The sequence below is a fragment of the Thalia democratica genome, chromosome 5 (genome assembly GCF_965202585.1).
Source record: "Thalia democratica chromosome 5, ktThaDemo2.hap1.1, whole genome shotgun sequence".
Classification (NCBI taxonomy): Eukaryota; Metazoa; Chordata; class Thaliacea; order Salpida; family Salpidae; genus Thalia; species Thalia democratica.
Window position 1 is genome coordinate 74,356,884 of NC_139169.1, and position 25,703 is coordinate 74,382,586.

Here is a 25,703-nt window from a genome sequence, read left to right on the forward strand (position 1 = left end):
ATTATTTTAGAAACAGGTAATTTCAATTAATATTTTAATACAACTGGCATGTCAATAGTTGCGGGCCTAATTTTTGGAAAAAAAAATACCGTAAATTTTACCTAAAACTTTTTTTTCTCTTCATTTCAAACCTAACAATATATACTTTATAAATATTCCTTCGCGGGCCACATTTTACCGATTCCTGTTTTAAATAACAATTAATCATTCATGTTGAATAAAATATATGTTGTGTTTAACAAAATATCGCGTTACTATAACGAATTCTCTCGACAAATCACAGCTGCTTTTATATATACCTGAAATTGTAGCTTTTTCTGAATCACTTCAAGAACTTTATTCTTAAAATTATTAGTTTTAATTTCAAACTTTAATAACTTCTTTAATTGTAAATTTATAAAAAAAATTGTCTTCATTTTACAATCAAGTATTTTATTAAACAATTATCAACATCAAAATATTTCTTCATCTTTATAATTTTTTTAGTTAAAAAATAAAGGTTATGCACAAATCATCAAAATATGTTATAAACTATTTTATAAATCTATTATAATAAATGAAGTATTGAATATTTATAAATTTATCTTTTTGAACGTAGTAGTGTTATGGAACTAAAAAATAAAAAATATCTTTAAATCATCACTAAATTCTAACAAAACCAATAAAAACATTCTATTACGAACTAAAAGTGTTAATTCTACAAACTCGTGATTAAAAATCTATCACAATATTACAAAAAGCAACTACGATTTACTTAAAAACATCAACTGGAATTCTTCTTAGTTGAATTTTGTTGGCTTTGTTTTTTGTTTTCTTTTTCTGCAAAATAACATAATTAAAGTTTTGAAAGTACAAACCATTTTTGTAGTTTGAAACAGAAAATTGTCAAACAGAAGTATTAAGTTTGTTATGAAGTATGAAGCAAACGTATTACATTACTAACAAAAAAAATTTATGTCAATAAAGCTCTTAATGCAAAAAAAAAACATTTTGGATCTTTTTTGACCTAGTGGCAACAAATTATATTGATGAACAGAAAAATCTGTCTTTTAACGTAAATCCCGTATTATTGTAAATCAGTTTAGTCTATAACAGGGGCCGGCAGACTTTTGTAGCACACGGGCCAATTTTCCCAGGAAAAGTTGCTCGCGGGCCACACTATTCAGAAAAACATCTTTGAGGGCCGCATTTATTCAGATAAAGTTCTAGTAATCAGTAGAAAAGATGAAAAATATGATAAATCAAGCAATAGTAGAGCACTAGTAAAAAGTATTTATTGAATTAAAAGCATAACTGGAAGTTTTTATAACGAAATATTTAAAATTAATTGTTTTATAACTGTAAGTTTTTCGCTGAAAAGGAGCTCGCGGGCCGCAGTTTGCCGACTTTTGCTTGCTTACTTTAGAAAGCCAAATTAAAAAGCCATTTATTTAGAAAAAGGTCAAAAAAACTGTCTTATTTTACCATAAATGTACTTTTAGTTACTTTATTAAATACAAACCAATTTGTATTAATTTCCTTGTATTAAGTAAAACACTATACTACACAAAAAAAATCTTTAATAACATAATATATAATTTTATTAATATTTTATCAATATTTTTTTATACTATTTCATAATACACAACTTTAGTTATTTTACCTAAAATCATTTTGATACTCTCTATAATTTTATTACATTTTTCTTAATAAAACTCCTTATTGTAATATTTCCCACAAACCTTCCATGTTTTTCTTGTGTTTTTTCTTTTTTCTTTCCAGATGTAACTTGTGTTTGTTCCACTCATTCCAAATCTTAGCACTTTCGTTCCTTATCGTTGTGTAATAATCAATACGCTCTTCACTCGTCATCAATGCTACTTCTGTACCATTATTACGTAATTAAATATAATTACTATTTTTCATATATATATATATATATATTTTATCGTTTTGTAATAATCAATACGTGCTTCACTCGTCATCAATGCTACTTCTGTACCATTGTTACGTAATTTATTATAATTATCATTATTTATATATGTATATTATTTTTTTATTTTTTTGTAATAATCAATACGTTCTTCACTCGTCATCAATGCTACTTCTGTACCATTATTACGTAATTAAATATTGCTTACTTTACTTGTTTGTTGCTTTAATAAAGATGTTTTTGAATGAATTTTGTCTTAGATTTCTGTATAATAATTATACGTTATATATAATTTTTTATCGTTTTGTAATAACTTATACGTTCTTCACTCGTCATAAATGCTACTTCTGTTATAACTATGTAATTAAATATAATTTTCATTAGTTACATATATATATTATTATTTTATCGTTGTGTAACAATTTATACGTTCTTCACTCGTCATTAGTGCTATTTCTGTTACTGTTACGTAAAAACTTTAAAAGTTTTTAACTTTTTATATATTTATTTATTTTACAATGTATGTATTAAGCTGCCAATGTCTTAGACGTCGATTTGGCTGCGTCAATTTTTCAGATTTTACCCACAAACGGTCGCTTCAGTGCATTTGCTTGTTCAGATTCCAGCAAATCCCGCTTGGTTGAGATCACAACGGCGGTTTCTCGCGACTAAGCCTGCCTGATGAGTCCTAAATATGACGAAACCGGGTTGTCTCGGATGCTGTTGTTGTTGGTACGTGCGGTGAAGTTCATTGTTTATTAATTATTTATATATATATATATATATATGTTTCTTAATGTTGTGTAATAATCTATAGACTCTTCACGCGTCATATTAGCCAGTTTTGTTTCATTATTATGTAATTAAACAAATTAAATATAGTTTAACTACTGAGGGTAAGATACAAAAATCTGATACTAGTCAACGTAACTAGTTTTATAAATTTGAATAAAATAAAACTATGTAATAAATCATGAAGTAGCTATAACATCAAATTTTCACATTACTCTTTTTCTATTAAACTAACATATGAAACAGAACTAATTAATTGAGATGTTCAAAAGATACATGTGAAAAAGTGTTATGTGAAAATTTGTTAATATATATTCCACTGAACTTGATTCGCTGGGATCACAATTAGCAAACGATTTAGTTTAATTCTTTTAATTTTTACAAGTAGCTATATAAATTTTAACTGCTTATTCTAACTATTGTATTAAAACTCTATTTTTCTTATTGTATATTCTAATCTGCTTTTTTTAGCTGTGATATAGTTGTTATTTATTTCTTAGAGCCAACCAGTCAAATTTATATCATTGCCTATTCTTGTTTGCTAAAATCAACAGTGACACTTGGCGGTTGTTATTTATTTTTAACAGCAAATCACCTTCATCGCTCTTCAGCTTGAGATCGTTCACGGACTTCGGGTAAATTTTCTTCTGCTTCTTCTGAACTTTCTTCTTCCTCTTCACATCTCTCTGGTCGTCCACGCAAGAGTCGCTGTCCTTCGAGTTTTCCTGAACACAACTTGGTAAACAAACAAAAAAACTACTTTGTTATTTAAAAAATTAAATCATTACATATTAAATTCTTACATAGTAAATTATTTTAGAAACTTATTTTAAAAGAGCACATTCCGTTAAACTTAACAATCACATTTTACAAAACACAACACTTATTAAAAGAGATATTTTTTGGAAAGTCGCTTTTGCGCGGGTTACTAAACTGCCCTTTAAAAGTCTTCTGGTTTTACAAACTGCAACATAAATCAATTTAATACGCCTAGATTAGAAGTTTCGACGAGAACATCATCGCTTTATTCTTAATTTCTGACAGTTATCTTCGACCTAATAGTTTAATCTTTTAAAACCATAACTTGTAGTATCTGTGTTAAAATTCCTAACTTTTTAACTTGAACTAGTAAGTCTGAAGTATAAACTTTAAGATACAACTCATTAACCATTACTATATACATATATTAAACTTTTATCATAAACTATTAATTTCTGATATGTAACAACCCGCCTTCAATTTTTAACACCTAAAACTTTGAACCTAATTTAACTTTAACCTGAACAAAAGCGAAAAGTGGTGCAGAAACGTGCAAATGTAATTTTCTCACTTTTTCTTTGGTTTATACATTATAGTGAGTTAGAAATTAACTTTGTAGCTTTTATTATAAAACCTACTAATAAAAAAACTAATAACTATTTAACCTTTTCATTTTTCCTTGCAACTTTCTTGTGGTGCTTCTTCGGACTTGATGGAGGCAATTTCTCCTTCTTACCACCACCACCAGGTGTCTCCTGGCGTTTCTCCGTACTTTTACTTGTTGCGTCATCGTCGGTGGGAGTGGAGGCCTGCGATGACGTGGCAGCTGACGTGGTAGCAACTGCTTCAGATGACGTCTTGTTGCCAAGCAACGAGCCTTCGCTTGACGACGGAGTTGTTTTCATTTCAACGTCATTACTTGCACTTGATGACGTAACAACCGATGTTTTGGTTTGCGGCGGCGTCACGCTTGTGGTTTTGGTTTGGGGGATTTTCAGTTGAGTAGGCGGCTTCTGCGGCGGTTTATCGGAAGTTTTGTTGGAAGAAGGCTTGCTGGCTTCTTCAGGCTGAAAGTTGCAGGTTCGTTAATAAAAAGTTATTAGCTGGAAAATAAGAAAAATGGTAAAAAATACTTATCTTTCTTCAATACAAAAAACATACATGTTTTCTTTAAAACAAAGTAAAACAATTATTTACTTATACTCTCAAACAGTGAAATAATAAACAGGAATTTTCTGTATCTTTGGACCAACAAAAACACAAAATTATAAAAATGTCCAAGCATTGTATAAAAAATAACCTTTGCTGAAGAAGTGGCCTGTTCTTTCGGCTGATCGACATTCGAAGCTGTTTGGTCTTTCGAGGGTTTTTTAATTTCGCTCGTTGCCTTGTTCGACTGACTTGCAGATGGTGCTTGTTTTTTGCTTGTACCTTCTTCCACCTTGATTTCAACTTGAACTTCTGAAAATATAATATCAAATTAATAAACTGTTCAACTTTATTTAATAGGTTTAAAAAATAAATTGTTTTTATCAAAACAAATCATTATTTTGTTATATCAGGCGAGATAAATTACCATCAAATATTCTGTATAACAAAAACAAACTTTGAAAAGTGGTCGAGTTGTGATTTTCCACTTTCACCTTCACGATTTCCTTCTTCACCAACGGTTCTGCACCTCCCACTTTCTCCTGTTCCCCCTGAACCTCCACCTTCACTTCCTCCTTCACCTGCTGCTCCTTCATCATCTTCTCCTTCTCCTGCTGCGCCTCCTGCATCTGCTTCTTCGTCCTCCTCTGTCTCGGCTGCTTGTTGTTAGGGTTCTGCTTCACCGGCGACTCCTTGCCCTTCTTCTCCCTCTGCTCCACTTTCACCTCTTCCTTTCCTTCCTCCACCTTCTCTTTCTTCTTCCTCGGCTGCTGCTGCTTCTTCTCCCCCTTCTTGTCGTCCTTCTCCTTTTTCTTGTCGCTGGGTGGCGCCTGCTTGCTCGTCGCGTCGCCCGCGTTCGAGCTCGAGCAGCTCGACGTCCTGTTCCGCGGCCGCTTCAAGCTCCCCTGCGCCCCGAACGACTCCCGCTTCTTCGCTCCCTGCTGCCACCCGGCGGTCATGCTTTTCTTGGGCGGACCCCTGATGCTCTCGCTCAGGTCCACGTCCGACTGGTAGCCGATGATCTTGCTGAACGGCACCACGTTGTCGTGTCGCTTGTTCCAGTTCTTGTAGTGGATCAGGTACGTTCTCCTCTCGGCCACCTGTTCCGCTTCGTCGATCACCTTGATGATTTTGGCGGGAAACCGGTTGTCGAGGTACCACACCCACACGTCGTCGTCCGCCTTGTACAAGGGGAGTTCCTCGCTTTCCCGCGCTTTTTTCCCGCCGCTTTTGCTAGGCGTGCCGCCAACGGACTGCTTCTTGGCCTTCTTGGTTTTTTGCGGACCTCCGGAGTCCGACAAGTCGTTGCCTGTGATGAATGTTTGAATGGTGAAGATTTTTTAACTATTAGTTATAAATGAAAAGAATTTAAAATAATCTTGTTCACAGATTTCCATAGAGAGCGATAACTGGTAAGGGGGCGAAAAGTAACTGGTAATTGAGTAGTAAAAAGACTTTTAAAATTAAATTAAGGTGGCAATTACAAACACAAGCTGATCTAGTTTAAATCTGGATTACACAGATGTGGTTTCAACCATATACAACGAGTTTTCAGTAACAAACTTCATCTTGGTACGAATTTTCCAAAGTTAAAGTAAACAAAAACCCCTTAGTTGAGATTTTGCCCCACTAAAACTTAACTACTCATTTACTTATTAGTCTAATTATTATCCCTGATGGCAAAAATCTCCCACCTTAGAATGATCTAGTTTGGTTATGATTTGCATACGTGGAGTAAACTAGACCTACTAAATACTTAATAAAACTCTCCTCAGAGTAAACTATACCTACTAAATACTTATGCAAATTCTCCTCAGAGTAAACTATACCTACTAAATACTTATGCAAATTCACCTCATAACTGCTTGGTTGGCGTCGGAGTGCTTTCTCCTTAACTGCTTTTAATAATAGATATATACAGTAACTACATATAAAACAAATAATAAACCAAATACTCATACATTTTCGATTCGCAAACGTAGTATACCGATATAAATACTTATACAATTTCTCCTCAGAGTAAACCATACTACCAAATAATTATACAATTTCTCCTCATACCTGCTTGGTATACATACTAATACCTACTAAATACTTATACAATTTCTCTTTATACCTGCTTGGTTGGCGTCGGAGTGCTTCCTCCTCCTCGTGTTTCTCCTTCCTCCCGACGCGGAGGACGTTTCCGTGGATTCGCTTTCCACCGAACTCCTGGACGTCTCGTCCTTGATGAAGGGGAACTCCGATGCTGAATATTCATTACATGTTGGAATTTTAAATATTTAAAAATTTTTAAAAAGATATAAAACTTGGTAAGTATTCATAAATAACAAAAATATATATTTATCTATTACTATTTATTTATTACTATAACAGTCGGATTTAATATTAAGTATTTTACTTATTATTGACTAATAACCTGTAAAAGTCTTAGAAATATTTTTCTTTTAATTTTAATGAAAACATGTATACACCTACTTTATTCTATGCTTCTCTTCTTATATTACAGTTTTTTTTACAGAACCCAGTTGAAGTGTGTTGATTCGTTAACACACAGAAACATATGTTGGTACAATAAAGGAAGATTACTGTACAATTTGTTTTATTTAACAAAAATATATAAATATGAACAGGTTTTAATCAATAGTGGGTTAATTACTTCACACTCCAACAAACTGCGAGATGTCTCGTCCATGATAAACGGAAATTCCGATGCTGAAATTACAGGTATTCAAATATGCTGAAATTACAGGTATGAAAGAAAGACAAGCTTTGAATATAAAGTAAAATTCTGAATCTGTCCAAGTTTTAGTTTCAAAAGTTTTGTTTGACAAGCTTATTGATAATGAGAGTAAATTCTTTTTAAAAGTTTTAAACTTTTAATGTGCATAAAATTTATGGACTATTTTTCATATTAAAACCGTTCGATTATTCATCCCACCACATGAAGGAAAGTGATGGAAAAATAAAAACATACTGAAGCGAAAATATTTCACAGGGGTGTTTGTGAATAATAAAATTGTTTAAACATGTACTGTTTTAAATAATCTTCTAATAAAAATAAAAGAGACTTCTTGACTATTAATGGCTAAAGACATTTTTTAATATAGCTCTTTTAAAAGTTTTCGGAATTTTATAACTATAAAAAGAATAAAAATTTACACCATTAAAATATCAATAAGTCATCTTCACGACTATAATATAATATGATTGAAATTAAAACTTTATTAAACAAAATATTTGAAATGTTTTCTAAATTACTATAAGATCAAAAATAACTACTTTATTAATACAAGGAGTAGATTTCTGGGTAGATTAAATTTTAATTTTTCCATTATTTATCACTATTAGAATGTTAAAAAAAGATTCGAATAAAATTCTATTTAGATGTTATTATTAACTGATGATCTCTATTTTTGAGTGAAACATTGTTTTGAAAACAAAGTCTTAAAAAGTCATACTACAAGAATATACTTGAATTTAGTTTGTATAACATTTATAATTACACCTGCTACTAAAAAAACATTAAAACCAAACCTGAAGGCAGCAGGTTGTTGGGGTTGTTGTTTTTGAAGCTCAATTGGTATTCCTCGTACTTGTGCAAGTACTTGTAGTATGACACCTTCACCCTGTTGGTCGATTTCTTCAGCGGGTTCAGCTTGTGGTAGATTTCCCGCCACTCGGAATCGCTGATGCGTGACGATCCCCCGCGCGATTCAACCAAACTGTGATGTGTTGTGATTTTTTGTATTAATATATAAAATATTGCGGAAACTTACAAGTTTTAGGTTTCAGTATTGTTAATTATATATACTCATTAGGATATTTGTTTTAAAACCAGCTTGTAGAGTTTGAAAAAAGAAGGTTTTTATTTGGAGGCTTTACTATTGTATAATTAGTAAATAAATATTTTAAACTAACTTGTAGAGTTTGAACAAATCAAGGTCTTTGTTAGCCAGGCTGGGAGGTTTTACTATTGGTGAGCCGCAGTCGTTCATCAGTTTGTACAATTGCTCATTGAACAACTTGGCCTGGAAAATACATGTAAACATCATTTCAAAAAATTAAGTTTGTTATTTATTATTAATTTTGTTAAATAGCAGAGAAAATTAGGTTGAGCAAACACTTTAGATTATTATTTTAACTTCGGTTTCTCTAAAAATCCAATTTTTATTTTACTGAAACACTACCAGTTTTCTTGTTAATAGTTCGCAACTTCTTAATAGTTACAAGTTACAATTTTAATTTTATATCTTTAAGTTTAAGTTACAGCTTGATTTATAAACCAACCTTGTCTTGTGAAAAATAGAAAAACTATTGAACATATTTTGATCTAAAAATTTCAATTTCCTTATTTTATAGTCAAGATTTCTCTTTATTAAAGCTTCAGCTAATTAATAAAGACAAACTTAGACGTAATATGTTACTTTGATGATTTCTTATATTTTCAATTCAAACCTGCGCCTTCCTCGCGTTTTTCTCCTTCAACTTCTCCTCGTCTATGACGTCATCGTGAGCCTCCTTCTCCTCACTGACGTCATCGTCCTCGTCTTCCTCTTCGTCAGAAGTGACGTAACCGTTGGGTGGGATTATGTCTGTGACGTCACAACGCCACGAGTTGGGAATTATCATCTGAGATTGCCAGTTCAGTGCGTCTGTTTAATTTATTTAATTTTAATTTAGTTTGTAAATTATTTGAAACAAAACTTGTCTGATAAAAAATTGACGATTTGTGAGTTTGAAATTTTTAATATTAAATGTTATGTTTGATAAATATTTTGCATGGGTAAAGTATAGATAGTTCTACCTGTGAAAAAAATAATTTGAACAACAGCGAAACTGTGGACATTTATTTAAAATAAAAATTATGAAACCATCTTTGGTAGTTGTTATAATTTTATTTAGGATGTGGAACATGCGAAACTTCTATAAAAAAATTCATCACTAAATTACTGTTTGTTTACGAACTATTTTAAACTTTATACTTAACGTTATTATTTAAAAAACATTTCTTTAAACACAACCAGTGCACAAACCTTTAACAGCGGGGTCGGCCTTGCTGCATGCAGTCTTGCTCAACAGCGGGGAATTTTTGTTCACCACGTGGAATTCCCCGTTGATGAAACTTCTCACCAGCATCTCCTCATCCTCGATTTTGTGCCAGCTCTCGTTGATAACCGGGTTGACCACGACCGCCGGAAACCTGTTTGCAGAAAATAACCTCGATTTGAATTATTTTTATGTTATCAATATAAATATATTAATCTAAATCTTGATTTAAACTTTTACAGTGTGATTAATTTTAATGTTGTTTTTATTAAAGTTATGGACTCTTGATTGATAATTTTTTTTAGAAATATTCTTGTTGATAACAGGATATCTGCGGATTTTTTTATTGATTTAGTAATTGACAAAAATTTTTTTTTTGAACCGGGAAATCTTTAAGTTTTTTTTTTAATTTCAATTACTGAATTATATTTAAAATGTTTTTCCGAAAAGTTTTTATTTGGAACCAAACTTTATTTAAAAGGTTTACTGTACAAACTCAATCATTAAAAAAAAAAGTAATAAACAAAAACCAACTTTTTCTTTCCCTCCACAACAAGCACCATTTTTCCAAGCAACTTGTTATTCAGCCATTTATCTCTGAATTCCACTTTGTTTTTCTGGTTTTCTTCATGCTGTAATGTTTACTATGTTAAATTATTATTGAAATATTTTATTGTGAATTTGAGAAAAAGTATCAATTACTATAGATAAATACAAATAAGCTTTGTTAAACTAAAATTTTTATTTACTTTGATTATTTAAATTTATTAGTTTATAAGATTATAAGAATTAATTTAATTTTACGGAAGTTATAAACTATATCGGTCCTAATATTTATCAAGAAGAGCTAGCATGGACTTTATTCCTCAATAGATTCCATGTTTCACAAAAACTCTTACAACAGTGACAGTTGTACAACATATAAAAGTTGTCTTTATTTTTTTTTTCTGACCATGCAAACAATATACTTATTAGAAGCTAATTATTAGAACAAATATATATTTTCTTAATTTAGTTGTAATACCTTAAGTTTTAAAAACTTTTATCTAAATTTTATTAGTTCCATATAACTAATAAACTTTATTGAAGTCATGGTTTACGTTCTAATAAAAGTTAATAAATTTTGTAGAACAGGGTTATTTTTAAGCAAAAAGAAACGAAAAACGGATGCATTGGATTTTTAATGTCATAATATAAAAACTGCGCTTTAAGCTAGCATGATCTTTACCTTCTAATTTTATTTTATTCATTATTTCAACAACATTTACATTTTGTACATTCCAATAATTACTGATTTGTAAAATACAAAAAAAAAGCAACTCTAAATTGAATACAAAACAATTTGATAAAAAGTAAGATACTGTTAGCTTTGAAATTTCTGCAACAACAAAATTACTTGTTGCTATCATTAATAGAACAATATAACTATTTCGGAATATGTACCAGATAAGGATTTTTTTGGTGAATTTAAACTTTAAATATTACTAGTTTTTACAATTAACTGATTCCAAACATAATATTTTAAGAGGCAATTAACTGTTAAAATTAAAAATAGTAACTTAAAGTTAAATCAGAGCTCATTTAACTCCATAAAATTAAATGATTTTACATGAATTTAACTTTAAATTTTAAAAAGGCTGTGATTAGCAACCGCTAGCTTCTTTTAGTTCTGCAAATTAATACCAAGTTGTAAATAAACTGTTTTACCCACTTATATCGTGAAAGACTAAACTTTTTTCAAAGACAAAAAAAGACTAGATGTAAGTATTGTAAACTTGTTGTATATTCAAACATAAAGCCTCAAAAAAACTATAGAGGTTTAGTTTAAAATTCTTTACTACTAAGTATTCATAGAAATAGAAAGTTACAACAACAAGTTATGTTTCAAAGTTGTAAATATCAGTTTATTTTAACTTATTGGTAAATTCTAAACACAGGGTTGCCAAAGATTATTTGTAATTACTTATCAGGTTTTAAAAAACTAGTTTTGTTGTTCATTTGTTGTAGTATAAAACTGATCTTAAGTTAAAAAAAACTGTCTTATTAGTATACCAACATTGAAAAGATACTGAAAAGCTACTTTAAAATTACTTTTTGATATAAATAATTCTTATCATACAATTTTTTTCATTGAGATATTTCATCACTTGACATGTGAAAATTGTTCAAAACACCAGATTTTTTAATGATTTTTGTTCAAAACTCCAGGTTTTTCTAGAGCTTTTTCGCTAAAATTGTCAATTCCAAGTTTCCAGAATTACAGGTTTTTTGGCAAACCTGTAAAAAAATTTGAATATTTTGTTGAAACGCTATTAGTTCTTAATTTTAGTTGTAACTTATTTTATTGTCAATCATTATAAACCTTAAGTTAGTAAAAAAGTTTTGAGATTATTGATTATATATAATGATACACTTATTGAACTGAAACTTTTCATTAGTTGGCATTTAAATTTAAATAAGCCATTTTTTAATTAAAACAGCAAATTACAATATTGTAAGGACATAAAATCATATTTTTAATATTAAATTTTAAGTGAGGTTTTCAATTCTTTGGGAATTAAAAAGCTTAGCAAGAACAATATTTTAGATTAAACAGTTTTAAATTAGAAACATAAATGAGCAAAAACAATAAAGTAAGGAAAAAAGTACAAACATATGATAAATTAAAACAATTTTAGAATTGAAAAAATGTGTAGGGGTTAATAATTAAAATTACTAGGTATACATCAAAAAAAATTAAGTTGAGAAATTAATTAACAAAAGACATAATGTCACCTTCAATGCATTATTGTTTATTCAACTTAATAAAAAAAATTTAACTAAAATTTTAACTATCAAGATAGAAACTAATGACAGACCAAACCTTGGCTTCAACGAATTCAAACAAGTTTCAAATAAATATAATAAGATACAATATAGTAAAGACAAATAAAAAATAAACTTAACATCATTTTATGATAAATTTGCAACTTGGAATTGAAAAGTTTGGTAGAAAAATATATTAAACACACTACTTATAAACAAAAAACTATAAAGTAAAGAATTAAATCAAATAAGAAAAATAATAAACCTTGGCCGCATTGTTGATTCTGGCTTCCAGGCTGGTGATTACCGAAGGACTCGGAGTAATATTTGTTTTTCTCAGTTTTGAGGGGGAGGGGGTCGGATAGTTGCTGCTCGTGTCGCTGTCTGTTTATAATTTATATTAATACATCACACTTCATTTTATAAAGTTTTGATTGAACTAATTTAACTACATCTCTAATTATTATTATTTTGGTTGGCAACAAGCTAATACTGAGTTTAAAATTTCCACTCGTTCTTACTCTGTTACTTTTACTAAAACTATAAATTATTTCAACTGAAAGCAAAAACCCAAGTTCCGTACTTTTTATCATTTCATATTCAGAGTTGCAACAGATCAAGCTGAGAAAAAATTTCTGACTTTTCTTAAACTAAACTCTTAAGTTAAACTTATTCTAAAATACATAAAAAACACTTGAAACTACATAAATTTTTCATTATTATTTTTATACAGGTCGAAACTACAGTTTTTTTGATGAATTCAATCATCTAACTTCCATTACATCACTTGAAACACCTGCGTATGATTGATATATTTGCAATACACAGCTCTATCAGCAAAATACTTGTATTTTCTAACTTGAAACAGTTCTAGTTTGTATGCATACATACAATCTTCAACTCTTCTTCTGGGTGTAACAGTTTCTCATTTCATACTGTCTTCAAGCAGGGCTTTGTTAATACTAAACCCTAGATTGACCTCAGTCTGGTGATTGTGCAACACAAATAATGGTTGCAACAACTTTCCGAGAGAAGATTTGGCAGGAAACTTTAATGTTACAAAATAAAATTGGTCCAAATAATCTTCCTTTGCTTGAAGCTCTTGAATTTAAATGCATTCATTGGACAATTTACCAAAGTTCTAAATGTTTAATGCTAATGTCACTTTCAGAGTTTGGGCACATTTTTTTACTTTGTTAAGGAGTGCAAGATATTGGCAAAATGCTTAACAACAATTTTGACACCTAATTTTTCAAGGCTATGCGGATTTAGGCATGACATATTTTTTACAAATGTACTTCCAATAGCCATTCTACTCCGGAGATTTTCAACCGCTATATAAAAAATACTATACATTCTTTATTAAAATTTAAGACCTTTTGTTCCTCAACTAGATCTTTTTTCCTTAAACTTGCAAGCAAATTGGTTGCAGCACAACCAAGATCAAGGGTAGGTTTTAGGGAAGCTTGATCATTTAATTCAACCTTGAATAACTGGTTAAGGCTGAAGTTCGTAACTATCACGTCTTACTTAATATGCACAGCAATTTAATTATTAAGCACGAAATGTCCTCATGCATTAAGGCAACAACAAGGTGGGTACTCTAGTACAATGTCAAAATAGGCTGCATAAGAGACATCACATAACTAAAGAAATGCAAAAGAAATTTTTTCATTAAGTTTCATTATGGAAGTGTACTTGCCACAATTCATCAATACTAAAGAGCATGAAAAACTGCTTGTTTTAAGTAGGGTAGTTGTTCAATATGTTAATAGAAAAATTTTGCAGTTTTATAAAGGATATTTTATTAATTTATACCAGATGAGAACATTTGAAATTCAAAAAACTTGTATTTTACTAGGAAAATTTTGCAATTTTAGTATGACTTTAAAGGATTTTTAATTAATTTTTTACCATTTAAGGCTTTGGAAAATAAAGAATTTTGTAAATTTAATCTGACAAGTTTTGATTTTTTTTTGAACTTTGTCAAATTTCCTGACTTTTCCTGACTTTTTTTTCAAAAGCCCCCATTTTTCCTGACTTTTGTCTTTTTTTTTTGGTTTTTCCTGGTTTTTCCCGATTTCCTGACAACTCTGCATATTACAGTCTATTGAAAAGTAAACTACAAACTATACTAATTTTAAATTGACAACTTTTGAATAAAAAATTGTACACTATTAACAATAGCTATTACTTGTACCACTACCTGTTGTTTTGGTTTAAGAAGTTTAAACTAATTTACTTTTTATGCAATTGTCTTTAAGAGTTGCATGAACGTTTAAAATTTAGTATTAGTTTTCTTCAGTAACAACTATTCAAGTACTTGTTTCCTATTTAGTATGTCAGCTAATTTTATTAACAAATAACTTAATATTATCAAATAAAGTGAGTGTATGTGAACTTTTAGAAATTAATTTAAATATTTATAGATTGATATTAAACATAAAATGAGAAAATAGTGAGAAGCCTTAAACTTGTATGCAATTTAGTGTTAAAATAGCGTGCAATTTTTTATGCAAAAATTACAGCTTTTCAACAACTAAAGAGCTTATTTAAATAACTTTTTCCGTTGTATAATAATAGGAATATAAAAAAACAGAAAACAAATTATGCAGAATTTCAATTTAATATAAGATATTTTTTCAAATTTTGAGAAAAAAATTACTGAAATTCTGTTCAAGTTTTTTTATTTACTAAAAATTCAAGTACTTTTTTTAAAGTCACCAATTTTTGAAAAACTTTATATAACAATCATAGTGGCAAACCTCTACAGATCAAACACTTAAACTACTTTGATAAAAAGACATTCTTAAATTATAAGAAAATATTTAAACCTTCGCCCTTACATAATAAGCAACGTAAAAACTTTTTATTAAACCAAACAAACAACTCACCCCACATCGGAGTGTTTTTTCTTTTTGACTTTTTGTTCTTTAGGTCAACCACTGGCGAGCCGAATCCTTCCGGGTCGGTCAGCGGCCAATTGTCCAGGCTTCTGCTTTCGTCAGTGTGGCGCGTGCCTGCATGAAACGTAATACTGATTAAAATATAATTACTTCAAACTTGACTAAAATATAAAGATATAATTTTTTTCTAGTTTTAAAAGGCTATTTCTCTACCCTATTAAGGTTTTAGAATAACTTTTATACTAAGCTGCAGTAAAATTCATGTTATCTTCTAAAATCATTTTTTTAAAACACCAGATCTATGTATTTCAGCATTATAACTATATACTTAAATTTATTTTTTGAATGTAAAAAATTGTTTTTCAGATAAATTTTCATATGTTTTAAAAGTTTACATTTTACTTAAATGCTTAATAACCTTAAACCTTCCTGTGTGAATAATTGAGTAAAATTATTTTTATTGCTTTATTATAAGTGTAAATAACTTAAATTGAAAAAATGAAAAAACTTATATTCTAGTTTTTTGTAAGGTTTAACAAAAGTAATAAAAGTTTCAGAAAACTTTTTAATTAAATTGAATTAAATTTATGGTGGAAGTAAGCTTTAAAAAATGTATAAAGTGATCAGATCTACTAAATGTAGTAATTGAACAAATTGGATTGTTGTTACATAGTTGACTAGATTTTACACAAACTTTGATTACAGAAATATTGTCTTTTGAGTGTTTTTTCATCAGCTAAAATATTAAATAATGTTATACTTACTGAAACTCTTTTAATGAAAAGTTTTGTGAGCAGATGTATAGTCTTATATTATATCTGAATGTTCAAGACTTTTATCTGCACTTATTACTTTTTATTTTTAAGGTAAAAGTATTCAAAATTACTTAACAATTTATACAAACAATATTTTATATAATTCAGTAAAAAAAATAATTTAACTTAAATTCAAATATTTCTACCGAAATGATACAGCAACAATTTATTAGCTAGATTTCATTGCATACTATAATTCTAGCATCTGTAATTTTTAAATAAAGAACTAATAACAATAACATCAAAGTTTAAATTATTTTTTTTACTAAAATAATACATTTATTTGTAAATAATAACAATTTTACCAAGGATCATCCACTTTTAATATTAATTAGACTAAAACTTATTTGTAAATTAAATAAGCACTTACAAAAAGACTTCTTTGAAAAAAGTGCTATTTTGTTATAAATTTTATTAAAAAAAAATATTATGTATTCATGACTTTTAAATATTTAAACATTATGCAATTAATGTAATATGATTTTGAAAATTAGATAACAACTATTTAGTAGCTAATATTTTATTGTACGTTTTTATTTATTCACTAGAGAAAAAATTTATAGAACAAAAACGCCTTAATTTCTAATAATTTATATTTTGGATTACAATAACTAACCTATTTTTGTAGCTTAAACACTAATAAATTGAAACTAACAAACTTATAAACATTAAAGGCAATTTGTGTTATACTGATCACTATTGATTTTACTGTCATTAATATTGTAACATATCATTTACACACTAGCGTTTACATTTACACACTTTCAGACAAAACACAACCTGAAGTAACCAATATTACAAGCTTAAGTTTTGAAAAAAAAAACTTAGTCTGAGTTATCAAAGTAGCTTAAGTGTGTGACAACCCTGATATAACCACTACTGACTTATACGACTAAGATTTTAGAAACAAAAGTTTGTAATTATGTTGCTTATTATAATGTACTATTCCATACAATACCAACAGGTTACAGCAGTTTACTTAAGGAAAAATATAAACAAAATAACTCTAAAAAGATTGAAAAAATAACTGTTAAACGGAAAATCACAAATGAACAACAAACCACCTTTCAAGCAAATAGAGTTTCTGCCCAACGTTCTCTTGTCGCCATCATCAAACACAACAGTGTACTGAGATTTGTCTTTTATGTTGAGCATCAGTCCCTTCTCGTATGGCATGTTTTTGTTCTGACGAACCTCCACATACTCCCCTTTCTAATAAATACTAGTAAGGTAAAAATCATTATTTACAAACATTATCTAAACATGTTAAAGGGATGCCAAAGGTTTTTTGTAAACTTCTTCCAGGTTTTTGAAAAACATGTTTTTACGTAAAATTTTAGTATAAATTAGACTTAAGTTAAAAAAATGTTCTAAAAAGTATAATTACATTTAAAAGATTCTGTAAAGCTACACCAGATGTGTTTCTTATGGTAAAACGTTTAATGATATATATTTTTTTTTTTAAATAGATTTTTAATATCTTATTAAAGTTTAGTTATTCTACTTAAAAAACTGTTAAATATCAAGGTTTTTCTACATTTCTTTAATTTCAAATTTTTCCAGGATTCCAGGTTTTTTTGTAGCCCAGTATATTAAAACGTTGACAATACAGCTTAAAAAAGCTCTTTTTAGATATAACATTAAACTTTTTATCACAAAAAATAGTTTCTACTACATTCTAAACTTATAAACAAAACAAAAACTTTCAAAATATTTTAGAATATGCTAAAAAAACTCGTTTATAAAATTTATTTTCTGTTTTTGAAAAAGGATGCAAAGAAAAATGTGTGTAAAGTTTATCTAGAACAAATTAAAAAATTATTGATTTTAAATAAATAAATGTAATTAAAAAAGTTGTTATTAAATAGTTGATAGTAAAAAAAGTTTAAAAAGTATAAAAGCTAAATTTTAAATGCAAAAAGGTAAAAGTTGTTAAAATACAACTGATAGCTTAGTTATTAGAGTAAAAATAACAACAGCTTATAATTAGTTGTAATAATATAATTATAGTAATAATAAAATAATTGTAATGATACAAGAAGTTATTCACTTCACACCTATAGCTTTAATTAGAAATACTCGATTGAAAAGAATATTTCATATTATATAATATAACAAAAAAAATTGTCTAAAATTAATTTTAAAGAACTAAAAACTGTTTTACAAACAACTGTAAAATAGTAGACATTAAAAAAAGTTGGTAATAGAAGCTATTTCAATGACGTCAAATTTAAGTACCTTGAATGATATTTTATTTCATATCAAAATATGAAGCAATGGTCAAACCACAAAATGAACTTAAACTTGAAATTATGAAAGATAACTGTATTTAACCTAGTTAATGTTGCTCTGCACTTTTAACACATCACCACACTGGTTGATCACAAAAATAAAAGAGTTTACTTGAAAAAATTTAAAGTACTTAACCATAAGAAACTGTATAGTCAGTGGGTTAAACAAAATGTTGTAAAATTATTGTATAGTTATTTGCCTTAACTAAACAAGTTATTTTAATATATATATCAATAAATGTTTTCATATCACCTTGAAAGTTCCTTTGACGTTATCTTTGTCAACCCAATGGCTTTTGTTGGTGGATGCAAGCTAAAAAAAATATTATAAGCAATAAAATAAATGATCAAAAGTTACTGATGTTTTTAAAGTTTAAGTAGTTTGGAAACCTTAGGTTTAATATATAACTTTTTTATAAAACAATTACTTTTTAATATATAACCCAATGGCTCTTGTTAGTGGATGCAAGCTAAAAAAATCAATAAAAATAAATCAGGGTTCGTGCGCGAATTTTTTTTCATAAAGCCTGACTGAGACCAATTTAGCCTGACATTTTAGGAAAATCCCCTTTAGAAGTCATTTTAGGTATTTGGGTGTCTTGATTATTACTATTGTAGTCTCCGATTTCAATCAGCTTAATCTTGAAAGTATTTTGAGCTTTAAAAATCTGCAAAAAGCAACTCATAGCTTAGTTACAACTCAATAAAAATAACACTAAATTGTGAAAAAGGTGATTGACCCCCTCCCCCCTATACCCTTAACATAACAAAATCAGTGATAAGTTTTAAAACAAGTTAAATATCTTATTTATTACTGGTGTAAAAATTTAATATACATTACTAAGCACAATTGTTCAATTTAATTAAGCACTAATTAAACACTATAACCAGAAGATTTAGATTAAAACAACTTACATTGTCGTGTTTTATTAAAATTAAAAATGAAAGGCTTACAAAAGTACTAAAATTCAAACAAACAGTTAAGTTGTTGAACTAAATTGTTATGTTCAAACTGTATTTTTTTATTGGTTTTTGATAATTATGACATATATAATCTACTTAAAACAAAACATTAAAGGTTCTTTGAAAAATTTTAGAGATTCAACAAAAGGTTTTAAGCTTTTTTTTTACAAATACTGATTGATTTTGTCATTAATAACTAAATCTTTATTTAGAAATAAATTCACATCTCAATTTGATCTTGAAAAGATTTCTCAAGTTTTTCAATAAAAAAAACTGATTTAGCCTGACGTTTTTCAACTTTTTTCAAAAAAACTGATTTAGCCTGACTTAGCCTGATTTAGCCTGACGCGCACGAACCCTGATAAATAATCAAAAGTTACTGATGTCTTACAAGTTAAAGTAGTTTAAAAAAAATATTATACTTAATATACAATTTTTTTAAAGAAATACTTTGTTAACTATACCAAACTTTATATAGTACCTAAGAAAATCAAAAGATCAAGTAAATTTTAGTGAAACAAAAATAAATTACATAAAAAAATTAAGAAGACACTAAATTAAAAATAAGTAATTGATATTACAAGTATTAACCGTTATAACTTTTTTATTAAGTAATACCAAAGTCTAGTTTTTCTGTATCACAAAATTACATTTGCTGGTATAATCATGCTTTGTTTGTTTCAAACTATTTATATGGTGACAAACAACTCACCTTTACTTGAACTTGAATCTTTTCAACTTCTATTTCCTTGATCCTTGCCTCGCAGAAAGCCCCTCTGTACTTTGCGCTGACCTCCGTGTTTATTTTGAGAATTTCAACTGAACTCTGCTGCCCTTTCATGCTGGTGTCTTCAGCAACTGAGTTTGATGCGTCCTTGAAAAAATTATGTGAATTCAGTTTAAATGAGAAAAAGTACATGTACAAAGAAGTATTCAAACTGAAAAGAAACTAAAAGAGTTGAAAAAAAACTTATAATATATAAAACACCATTTTTACATAACAATCAATCTTACAAATTTTTCCAAAATGTACTCTTTGACTTTTCACGATCTTTTACTGGATTAATATACTTAAACTACAATTATAAATTTATATATAAATTATAAATTTATTACTTGTACAACTATTGTTATAATAAATTCTTTTAGAAGCCTGTAAAAATATTATAGTTTGAGAGTAAAATAAATTTTAGTTTCACAACAAAGCAGCTGTTGTACAGTTAAATCATAATTGCAGTCATACAAACATTATAAGTTTGTGTAAAACATTATATTAAATAATATATAAAAATTAATTTAAGAAAGGGGATCAATTGTTTTCAAAAAATAGAAATATTTAATACCATAAACAACAAGTTAATAGTAACAAAAAAAATCCCATATTTTTATTAAATATATAGATACGGTATATAACAATATCTTGAAATAAAAATTGTAGAGTAGATTTCTATCAACAATAGTTATTAAACATTTGAATTAGATAAAAATATAAAAATAACACTTAATTCTTTTATTAACTGTACATATTTGTTTAAAATAATTTTACTTTCACTAATTGTGATATTAAAATGTCTTATTAAAACATCTGTTGAAACAAAATTACACTAGTAATAGGGGTAGGGAGTACAGCACATTTTTTGGTCATATTGTAATATTCATTCAAGTCTATATAGTTTGGATGTGGTTTTACTTCGTTAAGAAAAATCTGAAATTTTTTTTTCTTAATTCAAAAAAAAAGTTTGCAGCCCAAAAACACTAATTTCATCCCTAAAAATCACATACTTTTTTATTTTTTTGACTTAAACAGTAATAAAATCACTTATATATGTTCTAGACTTATAATTTATGTCTTATATGAAAGCTTATACTTATTGACATATATTTAAATACATCTGCTTTTGATGTATTATGAAGTCATAATCACCCTAAATGTGCAAAAATTGTCTGTAAAATGTATGCACATTTTTTAGTCATATTGAAAAGTACATATGATTCGGATGTGTTTTTGCTTACTTAAAAAAAATCTTAAAAAAAAAAACTTCACAAAAAAAAAATGCTGCCCAAATAACTGGTTTAAACCCCAAAAATCACATATTTTTTTTGATTTTTCAACTTCAACAATAATTAACTTACTTATACACGTCCTAGACTTATAATTTATATCATAAACAAAAGCTTATAATGTTAGGCATAAATAAAAGACATTTCAACTGCCTTTGTTGTATTATGACATCATTATGACATTAAGTATGCAAATTTTGTTTGTAAATTGTACTTTTTTTTCTAATATAAAAAGCAAATATTTCTGCGGTTTTACTTTTTTTTACTAACAATTTGTTTTAGAATATAAAATGTGTTGAGTCAGCTAGGCAGAAAGATATTACTGATGTAATGTCATTTCAATTGCATGTTGATATACATAAAAAATAGATTTTAAATCACTCTCTGTTGTTAGAAATTATTATTATTGAGAGCACCTGTCTAAGAATAAAAGACCTAAACTTATATATCATAGAAAGTGCATATAAATATATTAAAATTAGTGTAATCTTATTCTATAAATTTCAGAATTTTTATTTAATTAAACAATAAATGTTTATCTATATTAATTTTTCATTAGCTTTAAGTATGTTATTGATTTTAAATTACTATTAGTTACAGTTTATAAAGTATTGTAAATCTAAATAAATTAAAACTTAATTTGTTAATTTGTTTATTGTTTTAATTTTCTAATTTCAAAGCTTATTATCAAATCTTTTTTAGTTTTAAACTCATAGCAGTTAATTGTTATTGCATTTACTTATATAAAATGCTCTCAATAATTGTAATTTCTAATAACAGAAATAGAATTAAAATGTATTATATATATATATATATATATCAAAATGCAATTGAAATAATATTACGTCAGTATTATCTTTCTGCCTAGCTGACTCTACACATTTTACATTCTAATTCAAAGAACTAAAAGTATCAGCAGAAGAAATTGCTTTTTATATTAAAAAAAAGGTACAGTTTTACAGACAAAATTTGCATATTTAGTGTAATAATGACATCATAATACAACAAAAGCAGTTGAAATGTCTTTAATTTGTGCCTATAATTATAGCTTTCGTTTAAGATATAAATTATAAGTCTAGGACATGTATAAACAATTTTATTACTGTTTAAATCAAAAAATCAAAAGATATTTGATTTTTGGGGTTTAAAACCAGTAATTTGGGCAGCAACTTTTTTTTTGTGATATTAATTTTTTTTTCTAGATTCTTTTCAAGTAAGAAAAAACCCATCCAAATCATATGTCCTTTTTAAAATTTACAATATGACTAAAAATTTGTGCTGTACTCCCTGCTCATACATTTTACAGACATATTTTGCAAATTTAGGGTGAATATGACATCATAAAACATCAAAAGCAGATATCTTTAAATATATGTTAATAAGTATAAGCTTTCATTTAAGACCTAAATTATAAGTCTAGGACATGTGTAAGTGATTTTATTACTCTTTAAGTCGAAAAATCAAAAAGTATGTGATTTTTGGGCTGCAAACTTTTTTTTTCAGATTCTTCTTAATGAAGCAAAAACACATCCAAATCATATAGACTCATAAGTCGAGCAAACATCACCCAAGTACCTTCTACCCCTACTAGTAATTATTATAACAATTTTACTGGTATTTTAAACTAAAATTAATAAAAATTTAACACATTAAATAAAACACTTAAAGACTTGTATTTATGAACTAAAACAATATTCAATTAACAGTAAAGTATATAAAAATAAACATAATTAAATCATAGTAGAGATATTTTGAAACAAATTTTAATAATTTATAAATATAACTATCTTAATTTTTTTTTAACGCAAAAACTGTATGCCCAAAATATTTTAGTAATGACTCCCAAACTTTAAAGAAAACTGTACCCATTAAAAAAAAGATTACTAAGAATTTATAAAGTTGCATATAAGATTACTAATGATTTATTATCTTGAAGTTTATTGTACATTGTTAAGTTAATTTTAGAAATTTAAAATATGCTAAATTTTACTAAAAAGTATTAAAAATTATTAGTATTATATTTAGAATAAACTAGTTAAATTTTTTAACAAACTTTCAATACAAACTTTGAGAAACATAATAGTAATAATACAGTAGTTTAAGAAACAACTTACAGTAGACATCATTAGTGTGTGTTTCTAATAAATATTTATTAAAATAGTTTTTGTGAATTTTTCAAGAGCAATGCAAACTCAGTGCAAACTTTTGACAATCTAACAATTATGTTTTTCAAAATAACTACTACTGTCTGTTTATGATTTACACTTTTTAGACTATCAACGTTCAATAAAAACCTTATTTTTTTTACCAGGTCTAATGAAATGGTGAATAAATTAAGATGCAAATTTTTTTCTACACTTATATTAAACGAAAAATAGAAAAAATATATTTGAAATACACGTATTTAAATATTCTTCAAATAAAGTAGAAAAAAATTTTCAACAAATTAAAATATTCTATTAAGTTCGTTATAATAAATAAATTTAAGAACAATTTAACCATTGAAAAATAATAATATTTAATAATAGTTTATAGTCTTTTTAAGAAGCTTTTTTACCAGTATCAAAATTAAAAAAAAAAATTTATACGTAGAGGTTTTAAATAAATACATTTTAAAAAATGCTGTTAAGGTCTTAATATTCCTTAACTTAAAAATCGATTAACCTACAAAGCTCTTGACAAAAAAATGTTTAAACCTTTTACAAAAAAGTTTATATATAATGAACAATTAGTTTAAGCTTATATCTATAAAATTTTTACAGGTTTTGAAAATGAGTGTTTTGTTTACTATCTCAGACTAAACTTTAAATTAATAAGCTTAACAACTCGGTTATAAAATTTTAAGATTTGTTTATTTGTTAAAGGTTTAAACATTTATTAAAGCTTTGCATACTGATAAATGAATAATAAACCAACATTTTAATTATAAACTAAAAAAATACAACAGTAAAATCAGTTTTTGAAATTATTTTTTAAACTATAAACAATTTTTCTATCAAACAAATATTTGGCTAGCTTAGCTTTATTTGATTTTTTTTTTGTTTAGTTGCCTAAGGTTTTAAAGGGGGTCAGCGAAATGCAACGCGCGAACTAATTATGTTCCATACAATTTTTTTTGCCCTCACCGTACTTTTAAGCAAAAAAAATGTTAGGTTAAAAACCAGTTTTAATATTTTTTATAATGAAATTCTAAAAATGTGTAATTTTTTATTTGTGTTTGTTACTAAACTAAATGTCATATTCTTTGTATTTTTACTAAACATTTACTAAAATATACATACATATATATATATAGAATTAAGTTATTTAACTTAATAAATTAAATTTTTCACACTGAGCCCACCTTGAGGGTTTTATTATTAAAAAGGTTTATTTAAAGATGCAAAACTCAAAGGACTCGAGTTTCGTGACTATTCACTCATCAGCTTCAAAACAAGTTTAAAATAAAGCATACGACTATTAATATTGCTAGTTTATTGTCGAATAGTAAATTAATTTTTGCACAAGCCGTTTTGCATGTTTTTTGATAGTTTCAAAATAACGTCATAATCTATTTAAGCTAAAAATTTTTAACTTTCATTGGTGATTTTGTTTTGTGCTTTATTTTAAACTTGTTTTAAAGCTGATGAGTGCAAAAAACAAGTAAGAAGTTTCTCGCTTTTTCAATTAAGCTGAGTCTCTAAAGTTTTAAAGATGATTAAAAGTATACACGACTTAAGACCTATAAACTTCAAATATTCATTTTAGAGCATATCAATAAGTAGTAGTAATAAAGAGTTAAAAATTAAAATGTACGAAAAAGTAGATAAACTGATAACTAAAATGAGATGGAAAGCATTCCATTTAAGGGATGAAAACACAGAAGCTAAAGTTTCAGATTATGACGGCTTATTTCCAACAAAAAAACGAGCTCTCGAGGATAAACTTTTAACAAATTTTGAAAACGACCTTTACGAGTTAATAAATAACTTAAAATTCCGAAAATACCAAAACTTTTTTACCCGCAAACTAAACAAAGACTTAAAGGAAATAAGGTCCACCAAAAAAGTTTTTTTTTTTGCAGATAAATCTCATAGCCTATACAAAACTAGTCCGGATAAATATAAAAAACTAATTACAGAAAACATTACATCTACATACAAAAAATCGGAAAACAGTCTCATCGATAAAATTAATTATGTAGCAAAGGAAATAGTATTGA

The 25,703-nt window shown here is 27.4% G+C and overlaps 1 protein-coding gene across 2 annotated transcripts; it reads right to left on the reverse strand.

Moving 5' to 3' along the window:
• Positions 1-606: 606 nt before the first annotated feature.
• Positions 607-23,710, reverse strand: LOC145835701 (uncharacterized). 2 transcript variants are annotated; one of them, XM_082943399.1, is made up of 18 exons: positions 23,617-23,710; positions 20,154-20,315; positions 18,732-18,791; positions 17,252-17,399; positions 15,361-15,486; positions 12,732-12,850; positions 10,196-10,293; positions 9,649-9,815; positions 9,071-9,267; positions 8,534-8,643; positions 8,150-8,337; positions 6,729-6,860; positions 5,070-5,921; positions 4,764-4,924; positions 4,129-4,530; positions 3,300-3,429; positions 1,722-1,862; positions 607-819 (listed from the first exon to the last, which is right to left on the reverse strand). In XM_082943399.1, the coding sequence occupies exons 1-18, from the start codon at positions 23,626-23,628 to the stop codon at positions 764-766; spliced, it is 3,261 nt and encodes a 1,086-aa protein (XP_082799525.1). In that variant the 5' UTR covers positions 23,629-23,710; the 3' UTR covers positions 607-763. The 2 variants fall into 2 exon arrangements, with proteins under 2 accessions (XP_082799525.1, XP_082799526.1); XM_082943400.1 differs by lacking the exon at positions 23,617-23,710 and adding an exon at positions 20,456-20,566.
• Between the last annotated feature and the right edge of the window lie 1,993 nt (positions 23,711-25,703).

What these genes read in the sequence shown, in the direction of transcription:
- LOC145835701 (XM_082943399.1), bottom strand. An exon ending in ACGTCAAAGGAACTTTCAAG is followed by an intron (nt 17,400 to 18,731) that starts GTGATATGAAAA and finishes AGTATTTATTAG; the next exon opens with AAAGGGGAGTATGTGGAGGT. An exon ending in GTTGTGGAGGGAAAGAAAAA is followed by an intron (nt 9,816 to 10,195) that starts GTTGGTTTTTGT and finishes TTCTGCAAACAG; the next exon opens with GTTTCCGGCGGTCGTGGTCA.